Genomic DNA, 12,917 nt, shown 5'->3' on the forward strand with positions numbered 1-12,917 from the left:
CTACACTGTTATCAGCCGCCGTCCACACACCCTACACATGACAATGTGCATCCGGCAGCCAATGATTTTTAAATGTTTTTAAGACCGCGATCAGTCGATTGTCTCTGTCGTTGTCTTTATTAGATAAAGCAAAAATCTGCTAATCGGCCTGATGGGCAGATTATCGCTCTGTGTAATAGGGCCCTTAGTAGTATATGTTGGAAATAGAGGAGAGTTGAGTCCTCATAGCTAAATAGGGTTGTTGTTGTTTTGTTTTGTTTTTTTAATATACAGTGGATTAAACCCTTCAAGACTTGAACCCTTTGATACACGGATGTCCGTGTCAAATTAATACAATGTTCCTCTCCACCTTCTAAGAGCCATAGTACTTTTTTTTTTACCTACAGGGCTGGTTGGGGTGTCATTTTTTGCGCCATGATCTCTAGTTTTTATTATCTTATTTGTATAACAGAAAAATTTTGATTGCCTTTTATGTGATATATATATATATATATATATATATATATATATATATATATATATATATATATATATATATATATATATATATATGTGTGTGTGTGTGTATATATGTATAATTTATTAAAATCAGCAATCCTGGCGTGTGTGTGTTTTGTTTTTTTTTCCTTCCGTTAACGCCGTTCACTGACAATTCCTCACGCTACAATATGTAATATGTTTATTTATTTTATATATTTTTTAATGGGCAAGGAGGTATATTAAACTTTTATTGGGGGGGGGGGGTAAATGTGTGGGGTTTTTTTTTAATACTTTTAACAACTTTTAGTTTTCTTTTTTTTAATTACACTTTTTTTTTTTTTCACTAACACATGCAATCAATAGATTACATGTACTGATCTATGCAGACCCTATACATAGATCGCCGATCCGACCGGACGGAGGTAAGTGACTTACCCCCGCCTGTCGCCACAAGTAATAAGTGTGGTATTTATTTGTACATCAAAAAACAAGTGCAACGTTTCAGTCTCATCCCGAGAACTTCAAACAGTAACTCATATCCTTTTATAGTGTGTAGCAAATCTTAATTAACACGTGATTAGAAGTGATACAAATCCGGTGCAGCAGAATTATACATAAGGTTCCACATACGGAACATAATCATACAAGATGTGAATACACATGACGTACTTAGTGCTTACTAGTGACTGTATATTCATATGTGCAAAAGTTATGAAATTTTTTTATCAAACAACGGATTCGGCTTCCACTTGTCACTGCTCGGTCAGCTGTAGATAGAAACAAACGCTGGTAGCAAATTCACAGAATGTGCCCAATCTTCAACTTCTGTCACTTGGACTGTCTCGGTCATAGCAGAGTCTCTGTGAAGTGTTCTATTCAGGGGAAAATCTGTCATCAGATTGTCGTGGTGTTGGAAAAAGCCGCATTGCATGTGCAGACGTCTGAACAGTGTTTGGTCAGGTATGTGGGGTAGATCTCAGAACTCCTTCCATTGAATAGCAGGTTATCTGGTTGAGAGCCATGTACCCTCGGAGATCAAGGATGCACAGCACTTGTTACAGCGGGTATCTCAACTGGGACCACACAGTGGCTCAGGAGACACCTGATGAGGTCGCCCAAACCCATATGCTAAATGTCGATCACCCCTAAACCCCCAAATAGAAGAACTGCATAACGACAGAATCCCTTACTGTATGAAAAAGCTGTTATTACTGACATCAGCAGTGATTTGCGATAAGCCTCCTCCGCCATATTCATAAAGCTCTGTAAAAAAAGAGAAAGGATATAAGTAAAGTTGTACACCAGAGTCAGCAAGGTAGGTATCATGAGGGTGCTGGACAAACTCCTACTAAATAAACATACTATCATTTGTACATTTTTGTCGTTATTTCAAATTCTGCATTAAGGCCATTAGGCTGGGCTGAAGTGTGTTCAACTTGTGAATCCAGAGTAATTCTCTTTTTTTTTCTTCAACATATTGATCTCATAGTACCTCCCCCAAAAAGAGGAGGTGACAGAATCACTAATCATAAATTGTAGGTCTTTCTCACAATGTCCTTTCTCTGAAAAATGTTTGGCTACAGGCAAGTCTTGTTTTAGTTTCCAGATGGAATACCTGTGCTGATTCAGCCGTGTTCTTATATCCCAAGTGGTCTCATTCTAACGGAGCCGCATCATAGAGGGGAGGGAATTCCCTCCCACTGGGGGCGACCCGGCCTACCTCCAGTGCTTGAGCACCGACGGGTTCCGGTGCATAGAACGGCGCCGTGCACGGGAACCGGGCTGCGGTCCGAAAAACGGACTGCGGCACCGGCTTCCCCGTGACTGCGCCGTTCGATCCGTGGGTTCAGCTTAAAGAGGATGCACCTGGTGGTACATCCTCTTTAACATCTGACTGAATGGCAAACTACGGACCATCGGTCATGGATGGCAAAATGTAGGCACATATTCACATCCATCGTTTTTCTGTAAATGTCAGTTTGTATCTGATGATTGGACACTGTGATAACATCCAAAAAATGAATTGCGTGTGTAAGGGTAAATTTTATGTTGTCCTCAATGTTGTTCAGGAAATTGTGAAACTGTAAATTACCCAACCATATGAAGCAAATATTGTCTATGAATCTCCACCACCCCAGCACTCTGCTGAAGTGGTGGGATCCATAGACAAACCTTTCTTCCAGCATTGCCACAAACTCATTAGCAAAAGTGGGGGCTACATTAGCCCTTATTGCCATGCCCCTTTTCTGTATGTACAGTACATCATCAAAAGAAAATTAATTGTTCACCAAAACCAACTCTAGTAACATCAGAATAAACCTCATATATATGAGCTTATATACAGCGATCCCACATAACAGTGACATGAAAGCCATACAGAACAATTTACACAAACTTGACATACCTAGTGACACACACAGCTTTATTCTGATGTTACTAGAGTTGGTTTTGGTGAGGCTTACCGCAAATCACTGCTGATGTCAGTAAAAACAGCTTTTTCATACAGTAAGGGATTCTGTCGTTATGCAGTTCTTCTATTTGGGGGTTTAGGGGTGATCGACATTTAGCATATGGGTTTGGGCGACCTCATCGGGGGTCTCCTGAGCCACTGTGTGGTCCCAATTGAGATACTCGCTGTAATGAGTGCTGTGCATCCTTGATCTCCGAGAGTACATGGCTCTCAAGCCGGATAACCTGCTATTCAATAGAAGGAGTTCTGAGATCTACCCCACATACCTGAAGATTGGGCACATTCTGTGAATTTGCTACCAGCGTTTGTTTCTATCTACAGCTGACCGAGCAGTGACAAGTGGAAGCCGAATCAGTCATTTGATTTTAAAATTTCATAACTTTTGGACATATGAATATACAGTCACTAGTAAGCACTAAGTACGTCATGTGTATTCACATCTTGTATGATTATGTTCCGTATGTGGAACCTTATGTATAATTCTGCTGCACCGGATTTGTATCACTTCTAATCACGTGTTAATTAAGATTTGCTACACACTATTAAAGGATATGAGTTACTGTTTAAATTTTGCTTGAGAAAGTTCTTGGGATGAGACTGAAACGTTGCTCTTGTTTTTTGATGTACAAGTAAATACCACAACTTTTTCACTACACAGATGTGCCGCAAAGTTCTTGGACTTATGTGTGTGTGATAGGTATAGATATATAATCTATTACAGATTACTGATGGGAAGGGGTTAGAGAGAGGAAAAAAATTGAACCAATATGTTTTGAAAGGATCTTGATCAAAGGGGTTCTCCGATGCTAGAAAAACATGGCCACTTTCTTCCAGACAGCACCGCTCTTGTCTTCAGGTTGGGTGCAAGTTTTGCTACTCGGTTCCATTGCAGTGAGTGGAAGTTAATTGCAAACCGCACTGGACCTGGAGACTAGAGTGGTGCTGTCTCCAGGTGCCCATGTTTTTCTAATGTTGGATAACCCCTTAAAATGGTAGATTATGGTGATGGTGATTCCTTCTCTTCTTTTTTTTTTTAATGAGGTGGATTTATTTAGTAGAATAAATTTTTGAGAATGTCATTTATTGGTATAATGGAATATACAATGTAAACATTTTATAAACAAAAAATTATGTATAAATAAAAAAATGTATTGTCTTCATATTGCAGGACGGAGGCGGAAATCCTCACCAAAACCCCTTGTGCTGAGTGAGGCCAAGAAACAGCTGATGATATTCAGACTACCTCAGGTCTTGCGGCTGCACCTCAAGCGCTTTAGGTAAGAGAACTTGCTATGAGCAGTTTGATGTGTGCAGAGAGCACTGGAGAGATATGGTTTCATCTTAGCACTAGGGGACTCATTTGGACACAGCCCAAAGAAAACCGAGATATGAGTGCCTTTTGTGGACTTAAAACACATTCACTTTCTTTAGGTCAGGCTTACTCATGCAATAGCTCTTTGTGGAATACATGTACAAGGGGAGCAAAAATCGAAATTCAGCATGTCCGATCCCTCCTTCCACTATGCATGTGTCTGCCAAGCCCATTGATGACTGGCTGGTCTTATAACTCTCCTGTATAACCAACATTATTGTCCAGATGTCTGTCTTTACCTATCGTAATCTAGAGCTTTACCATTTAAAAGGGTTTGTGTTTTCTATATTAACTCACTAAGGGCCCTATTACATGGCCCAATCTGCAGGAGGAATAGAGAGTCGACCAGTCAGGTCAACACCTCCTTGTTCCCTGCTCGCTATCTGTGCTAGTACACGCACCAACATCGAGCGGGGAGGACTGCTGGAGGGGCTGCCCGGATGATCTATGGTGGCCCATAGAAGAGACTGGTGGTCTGCTGCCGCAGCTCCTTTTGCTCTGTGTGATGGTCAGCGAACCTGTGCACATTGTACATGTCAGCTGATTGTTGCCTTCCAACAAAAGCTGTTACATGAATCGATTATCGTCCAGAACAGCCAGTAATCGGCCAGGTTTCATGTTACCAATAACAAATGTTCATCAGCGCCCATTAAAGGAATAGTTGCAGGTTGGTTGCTGAAGAGTCACTGGGGAAGTCCGTGCAGGGACAGTGGCTGGATAGTCTGTGTAGCCATCATTTCTGTTGGCAGCACATCTTCTCTGAGCACATCTGAAAAACATCAATACATTTTTGTGGCTGAGTAAATAGTCTGATGAACTGGTGACCGTTTGGGGCCAGTTTGGAGATATACTGGGGAAAGAGTCTGGAGAGGTAAAATGCCTATTGATTCCCTAATAAGTGACTTTAGGGTGTTTAATTTACAGAACATTGTGGAGCAGATTTTTCAGAACTGTCTAAAAGGAGAACTGAGAACTATGGGGGAGATTTATCAAACTAGTGTAAAATAGAATTGTCTTAGTTGCCCCCTAGCAACCAATCAGATTCCACTTTTCCTTTGGAAAATGAATGGTGAAATCTAATTGGTTGCTAGGAGCAATTCTACTTTTACACCAGTTTGATAAATCCCCCCTATGTGTTTCCCATAGCAACCAGTCATCAACAGACTGATCCTAAAAGGGCATCGGTCACTAGGTTTATTCTGCCTTAAATAAGGGCAGCCTAAACTAGTGACAGAAATGCTGAACAGATCGGAGTGTTACTTACATCATTCTGTTCAGCCGTCCTCCTAATGTGCAAGAGAATAGGATTCTTGCCGCACCCCTCACCCCACTTCATGGATAGATAACTGCCAATCAGCAGCTGGTGGGCGGAGTTTTCAGCTTCTCATGAATGAATATCCAGGACTACAGGGACTCAGGATTATTCAGGAGATCTCTGGATCAGTTGCACAGAACAGTGTAAGTGATACATACCCTCAGAATGGCAGCATAAACCTGCTGACAGAGTCTCTTTAAGCCTTTTGTGTAAGCGTTTGTGTATCAGAAACATTTGAGTCTATTCTTGCTCATACAATTTTATACCATTTCTATATGTAATCTCCTTATACAGGTGGTCTGGCCGCAATCACCGTGAGAAAATTGGAGTTCATGTTTTCTTTGACCAAGTGTTGAACATGGAACCATACTGCAGAGGTTCATTGTCACCCTCTGATCCCGGAAGCTATCTGTATGACTTGTCTGCAGTAGTAATGCATCATGGTAAAGGCTTTGGTTCTGGACACTACACCGCATACTGCTACAACACAGAGGGTGGTAAGCACGCCACTGCATTGGCATTTCTCTTCTTTTCATTCACTTTGCATTTTGTTAATTGATAATAATCTATTAACACTTCTGTTTTTGGAAGCCTTCTCAGGCCCCTATTACACCGAGCGATAATCGGTCGAATCAGCCGATGACATCATTTATCCGACCACGCATCGCTACGTGTAATAGCGATGCACTGCTGACGATTGCCCAAACACTTGATACTATACCTCTCCCCGCTCCTGGTCTTCTCTCCTGTGCTCCGCAGCTTCCTGGTGGCTGCAGCATCTGTGCTGCCTGTCAGCTGACAGGATGTTGGCGGGACTTGGAAGCTGCGTAGCACAGGAGGGAAGACGGGTAAGGTATCAGGTGTTTGGGCAAGGGCTGCATGGACATCCCTAACTGCCCGATTATCAGTCTGTCGATTTATATAAGTCGTTTGCACAGCACTGTGCTTATGTGTTCATTTATTTAATTATTATTATTTATTTTTTTTAATCTCTTTAGGATTTTGGGTTCATTGCAATGATTCCAAACTGAACATGTGCTCTGTTGAGGAAGTGTGCAGGACACAGGCCTACATCCTTTTCTACACTCAGCGGAGTAATCCACAGAATGGTGTGCAAAGCAGCAACGCGCAGAGTGAACCAGGGATTGCTGATCTCCTCTTATCACCTCAGGCTCCATCCAGTCCCCAGGAGCGTGGCAGGCGGATAACTATACCCTGACACCAAGAGCACTGGTGCATTTTTGGTCTTTTTATTATAATTATTTTTTTTTATTTTTTTTTTGGGGGGGGGGGGGCAATGGGATGTTTTTAAATCTGTAGACTGATTCTTAGCTGTGTTTTATATTCATCTTGTCAGAGTAGCAACAGAAGACAAGGTGGCAAGGTGACCATTCTGCCCTTATTTCAGAAACCCAGCAAAGAGGAGGAAGGAGTCTTCTATGTGTCTCTGTGTAATGGTCCTTTTACACGTAGCGATTATCGTTCAAATATGTCTGTCAGCAATTGAAATTTAGCGATTATTCGCTGATGTAAATACAGCTACCGATCAAATGATGAGCGATAAATCGTCAATTGTGATCCTTCAACATGTCCTAAAATCGTCCCTGGTCGTTCTCTGATATTTCACAGATGAGGAGTTCTTTTAAACAGTTCGCAGATTCACCCTCGTGTGTGGGTTGGCCTTGAAGGCATGAACGATCTGTTGAACTGTATTAAAAGGGAACTATCAGGTTACACAACTCTAACCTGCTGATCTGTCCTTATTGCACAGGAGAAGCAGAGGAGGAAGGTATGTCTCTTTTAGTATGTCTCTTACCCTCCTCCTCGGCGTGTTCCATTGCAGTTAGTCGTGTGCTTCACTGTCCGGTGAGACCATTAGGAGGACTGCCCACCCCCATAGTGCCGATCCATCATGGCTGGCCCCTTTCTAATGATCATGAATGCAGCAGGTTGGCTGGGGCAGGCCAGATCAACGCTATGGGGGCGGGCAGTGCTCCTAACTGTCTCACAGGACTAACTGCATCGGAACGGCAGCGAGGAGGAAGGTAAGACCACATGCCTTCCTCCTCGTCTCCTGTGCAATAAGGACATATTAGCAGGTTAGATTTGTCTAACCTGCTGATAGTTTCCATTTAAAGCAATCGAAATTACACATTTTTGGAGCAAGTTACCTAGTCGTGTAAACAGTTGTTTCAAACCCCAAACAATCGCTATATGATCTTCAAACACACGCTTAAGTGATTTATCTTCACGGGTAAAAGAACCATAAGGGAAGGGAAGTACTTTTCTCCAGATTTATGGGCCTACTTTAATAATTAAATCTAGCATTTCACTTGGTTCTGCAATGTTTGAAATGACTTCATTAGTAGGATTGCAGAAGAGCAGGTGCAGAGAATGTTCTATTGCATCTAATAGTAATCCATAGCTGTCATCTGCTCCTCAGCAAGGGGGGGGGGGGATTTATCTGGTTAAATCCAATGTAATTTTGCTAAAAGTGTGCGACTTCCAAAGGTTTTAATTCTGTTTTACCATGGCAGAAAGGTGTGTAGTCCATGCAGACAGGAGATTCTTAAAGAAGCACTCTACATGACCACTACATTTTAACTATATTAGCAAAACAAAATGTGCCCAGATCTTTCTTGAAAGGCAAAATTGTAAAAATTAAGAATGTAAAAGTGACTACACGATCAGAGAGGTTTTCTTATACTCTTAAAGTGCACCTTAAGTTTTAAAATAAAAACCACACGTTGCTCTTCCACAGTCATCTATACTGCAATGCTCATTGCAAGAACAAGGGGGAACAGGCTGAGGTTACTTGCCATATTTTCTCATGTTGATTCTGATTTTAAACCCTTTTAGATGTTTGGAACTAGGACTGGACAATTACTCAAATCCATCCGCTGTTTGAGTCTTTCAGGATCCTGATTTTCATCAGAATTGTGAATTTAATTTAATCCCCACGCATATGGGCAGGGCTAATATTGGACAGGGAGAAGTGGTCTGTTGTGACTGCAGGCCATTGCTTTCTGAATAGCAATGCATCGAATAGAGTAAGCAAAACTATTCACCCCCTTAGCAATTCTTTGCATTTTGCTACCTCACAACCTGGAATTAAAATAATTTTCTTGGGATTTCCCATCATTTCATGTAAAGAACACGCAGACAGCTTTGAACTTCTTTTTGTTTTTCTTTTTATTGTGAAGGACAAAAATAAGAGAAAATATCATTGTGCAGAACTATTCACTCCCTCAGTCAGTACTTTGTACTTCTTATGGTAATTACAGCTGCAGTCGCTGAGCTCGCCAGATCATCTAACTGGGATTTTCCTCATTCCTCAAAATGTTCCATCTCCTTAAACAGCAATCCTCAAGTCTAACTACAGATGCTCAATTAGATTAAGGTCTGGGCTGTGACTAGGCCATTACAATACATTCTCATGTTATTGATTTCTGCAAAGTGACATTTAAATGACAGTAAGTATCACTAGTACAAGAACTTTAAGATAAGGATAAGGCAAAAAAAGAAAAACCAGCGCTCAAGTGAACCAAAAGGTGCAATGAAACCAATTCAGCTAGTACTTACTCCATATGGGGGACAGATCACTAGTATCTCATCTTCCTCCAAGAAAGCCAAACAGCAATGATCACTACATACAGGGTGAGATTCCAAAGTGAAGTACTTTAAATTCAGGCGACGCTTTTCAGTGGCATAGTGGCCACCTCTCTCAAGCCAAGGATTTACAACAATGCAGGCATAGCAAGAATATATACAATGCCATATACGTGAACGTCATCCCCCTGTAGATCCATGTGACTCTGCTCTCTCCGGTTGCTGTTTTGCCTTATCCTTATCTTTACCGATGTGGTTTATCTGCAATCGGGCTATCGTACCTGCACCCTCCATGATTGGATGTCCGGATGGACAAGTGACCTATACCCTGACGTGGCTTGAGGTGATGTGGGTGCTTTGCTACACCCACAATCACCCGGTGAGTCTACCCATCATTATTATTGTTGGATGAGCGCTGCTCTATAATTGTTTTTCTCCACAAAAACTTTTAAGAAATTCTGTAATATGTTTTATTAAAGTGACTCTGTACCCACAATCCTAGAGATGAGCGAACCGGGTTCAGGTTCGAGTCGATCCGAACCCGAACGTTCAGCATTTGATTAGTGGTGGCTGCTGAACTTTGATAAAGCTCTAAGGTTCTCTGGAAAACATGGATACAGCCAATGACTATATCCATGTTTTCCACATAGCCTTAGGGCTTTATCCAAGTTCAGCAGCCACCGCTAATCAAATGCTGAAAGTTCGGGTTCGGATCGACTCGAGCATCTCTACTGACCCCCCAAACCGCTTGTACCTTCGGATAGCAGCTTTTAATCCAAGATCTGTCCTGCAGTCCGTTTGGCAGGTGATGCAGTTATTGTTATAAAACATTACTTTTAAAATTGCAGCTCCGTGCCCTACGGGTGTATCTGTCCCCTAACTTTGCACCACCCCTCCCTCCCTCCTCATCATTAGGAATGCTCTAGGCAGATTGCTTCCTATTCCCCACCTGTGTTACCACAGCACATGGGCTGGATCATTAAGACACCTGTGCAATGTTCAAACAGAAGTAAATGTTCCAGTGTCATTTCTTATGATGAAGAGGGTGGGGAGGAGGGACGGAGGGGGTGGTGCAAAGTTAGGGCCCAGATACGCCCGTAGGGCACAGCTCTGCAATTTTAAAATTAATTTTTATGACAATAACTGCATCACTTGCCGAACGGACCCCAGGACAGATCTTGGATTAAAAGCAGCTATCTGGTTTGGGGGGGTCAGATTGTGGGTACAGAGTCTTTAAGCAAAAGAGTTTCCTTCTGTACTCAAAAAGCTGCCTCTTCCCCGCACTTCAGAAGAAGCAGGCTTTTTGTGTTTATTATGGTCTATGGAGGGGGTTGAGTGAGCACAGAGAGGAGAAAAGTCATCCCAGCACAGTACATCATCCTGCAATCTTTCACCAAGCTCCCAGATGAGCACTGACCTTTCTGACCTGTAAATACAGTGTTTAATGTGCCCAGACAGTCTGCAAAATGTACAGCTGCTTGTTCTTCCTGCTCACTTATTATCTTGGGCCCCTCCATATGTTATAATGGACTCAGCAAACCTGTCTTCACTTTGCTCCTCTGTAATGTATACGACTTTGCCTGATAAGAAACAGACAAGAAGTGAGGGGGAGGCTGGGAAACAGCTGTCCTTGTGGGGATGAGATGTGTTTGTTTTGTGCCAGACATAGTCTTTCTTGGTAGATAAAAATTTACATTCTGGTCTCCTCTAAAGGTTCTTTGGTCTCCATGCTGCCGGTCTGGGAGTTTTGGTGGGCCCCCTCTCTTGGCAGGTTTGTTGTGGCACCGTGTTTTTTCCATTTGACGATAGTTGATTTATTGGTGCTCTAGGGAATCATCACAGATTTTATTATTATTATTATTTTTTTTTTAATTATTATAATTATTAAAGCCCAGCCTTGACTTCTCAACAACTTTGTCCCCGACTTGTTTGGAGATCTCCTTGGTCTTCATGGTGTTTAGCTAGTGGTTCCTCTTGCTTAATGTTGCTGCAGTTTGTGGGGTCTTTCAGAAAATTAGTGTAGACCATGTGACTTAGATTGCACACTTTATTTTACTTAGCATGTGACTTTTGAAGGAAATTGGTTGCACTGGAAGATTTTTAGGGACCCCAATTGTTTAAATGTTAAAACACAGGTTCAAAGTGAAGATTCACTCATCGGAGGCAGGATGTTGTGAGTACTGGGACGTCTGGCGCAGAGCGGCTTGTTCACAGGGTTCAAGATGAAGCATAGGAGTTGTAGTACAAGATTCTCCCACTTCTTTATTGTAATGACGTAAAAAACAATAATACGTTTCGAGGTGCAACCCTCTTCATCAGATAATTAAAAACATGCATACATGCCCTACATTCATAGTCCTATGAATGTAGGGCATGTATGCATGTTTTTAATTATCTGATGAAGAGGGTTGCACCTCGAAATGTATTATTGTTTTTTACGTCATTACAATAAAGAAGTGGGAGAATCTTGTACTACAACTCCTATGGTTCATCTTGAACCCTGCGAACAAGCCGCTCTGCGCCAGACGTTCGAGTACTCCACACATCCTGCCTCCGATGAGTGAATCCTCACTTTGATTTCCTGACCGATTTCTTCGGATCCTCGGACGGGCAGCAAGCGGAAAGAGCAAAACTTCTACAAAGCATCAGGCGGTGTCGGGCTCGTAGCGCGACCCCCCAAGGTGAGCAACACCTATTCATAGATACACACAAATCCAGCTCTGCAGTATCACGCTATGTGCACCGTGCGCTGTTCCTTTTCTTTTTTGCAGCTAAAACACAGGTTGTAATGTAACAAAATTAGGTAAAAAGCCAAGATGGGTGAATACTTTCGAAAGACACTTTAGAAATCCCCTTGAGGACTTAAAAAGTATGATAGAATTTTTTCAGTATTAGTAGAACTGTAATAAAAATTCTAATCATCCCCCTTCTGTCCATTTTTTTTAAATAAAAAAAAAACACATGGTAAATGCACAATTGTCAGTTTTTGAAATATAAGAATATTAATCCCACTTGATAAATGATGTTAAAGAAACAAAAATTGTGACCAAAATTCATCAATTTTGGCATCTGGCATCATTTACTGCATTTTTAAGCCTTCCTGACCCTCCCAACACACACACACACACACACACTACTACTTTCTGCATACATTTTACGCCACCTTCTACCCATAATGTTTTTTATGTTTCCACTGACAAAGCTGTATGAGGGACAAGTTGTACTTAATATTGCCATATACCACTACATTGTAAAGCTGACATGCTGAATTATTGTACATGTCAGTGTGATACAGATAGTAGCCAACATCCGCTGGGCTTCTGGGCCTGTGTCAATATTTTGCCCATCAAGTCCATGCCAACCTATATGGTAAGGGTTGGGGAGGGGTAAAGTAGATTGTTACCATTGCCATCAGTGGTGTGAGAGACCCCCATGTCTGTCAGCCATGTCTGCCTATAAGACTGTCCCAGATGACTGACGTTCACTTCAGATAGGACCAGTTACAAGAATCGTGACTGTACTGGTGGTCAGACCTCTCCCTTCAGTATTACATATATCATCTGTCCTATGGATAGGTGATAAATGTTGCCTTTGCCTCTGTCTTCTTAACAGTATTAAAAGGGACCGTTCTGATGATTGGGCTGAAGATATATTCATGAACGACTTTCACT

General features: G+C 41.8%; 1 protein-coding gene across 3 annotated transcripts in view; it reads left to right on the forward strand.

Moving 5' to 3' along the window:
• USP49 (ubiquitin specific peptidase 49) overlaps positions 1-12,917 on the forward strand; it is an 86,798-nt gene that overhangs the window by 53,261 nt on the left and 20,620 nt on the right. For 2 of the 3 annotated variants that reach the window (XR_011358914.1, XM_069946003.1), the window contains exons 5-7: positions 4,119-4,227; positions 5,932-6,134; positions 6,636-6,870. Coding sequence is in view for 2 of the 3 variants with exons in the window: in XM_069946003.1 (XP_069802104.1) it covers positions 4,119-4,227; positions 5,932-6,134; positions 6,636-6,856 (533 nt within the window). In the remaining variant the exon portion in view is untranslated. Of the gene's footprint in view, positions 1-4,118; positions 4,228-5,931; positions 6,135-6,635; positions 6,922-12,917 lie in introns of those variants that run through there. The other variant, XM_069946001.1, reaches the window with a different exon arrangement.

This window comes from Dendropsophus ebraccatus, chromosome 11 (assembly GCF_027789765.1).
Source record: "Dendropsophus ebraccatus isolate aDenEbr1 chromosome 11, aDenEbr1.pat, whole genome shotgun sequence".
NCBI classification, from domain to species: Eukaryota; Metazoa; Chordata; class Amphibia; order Anura; family Hylidae; genus Dendropsophus; species Dendropsophus ebraccatus.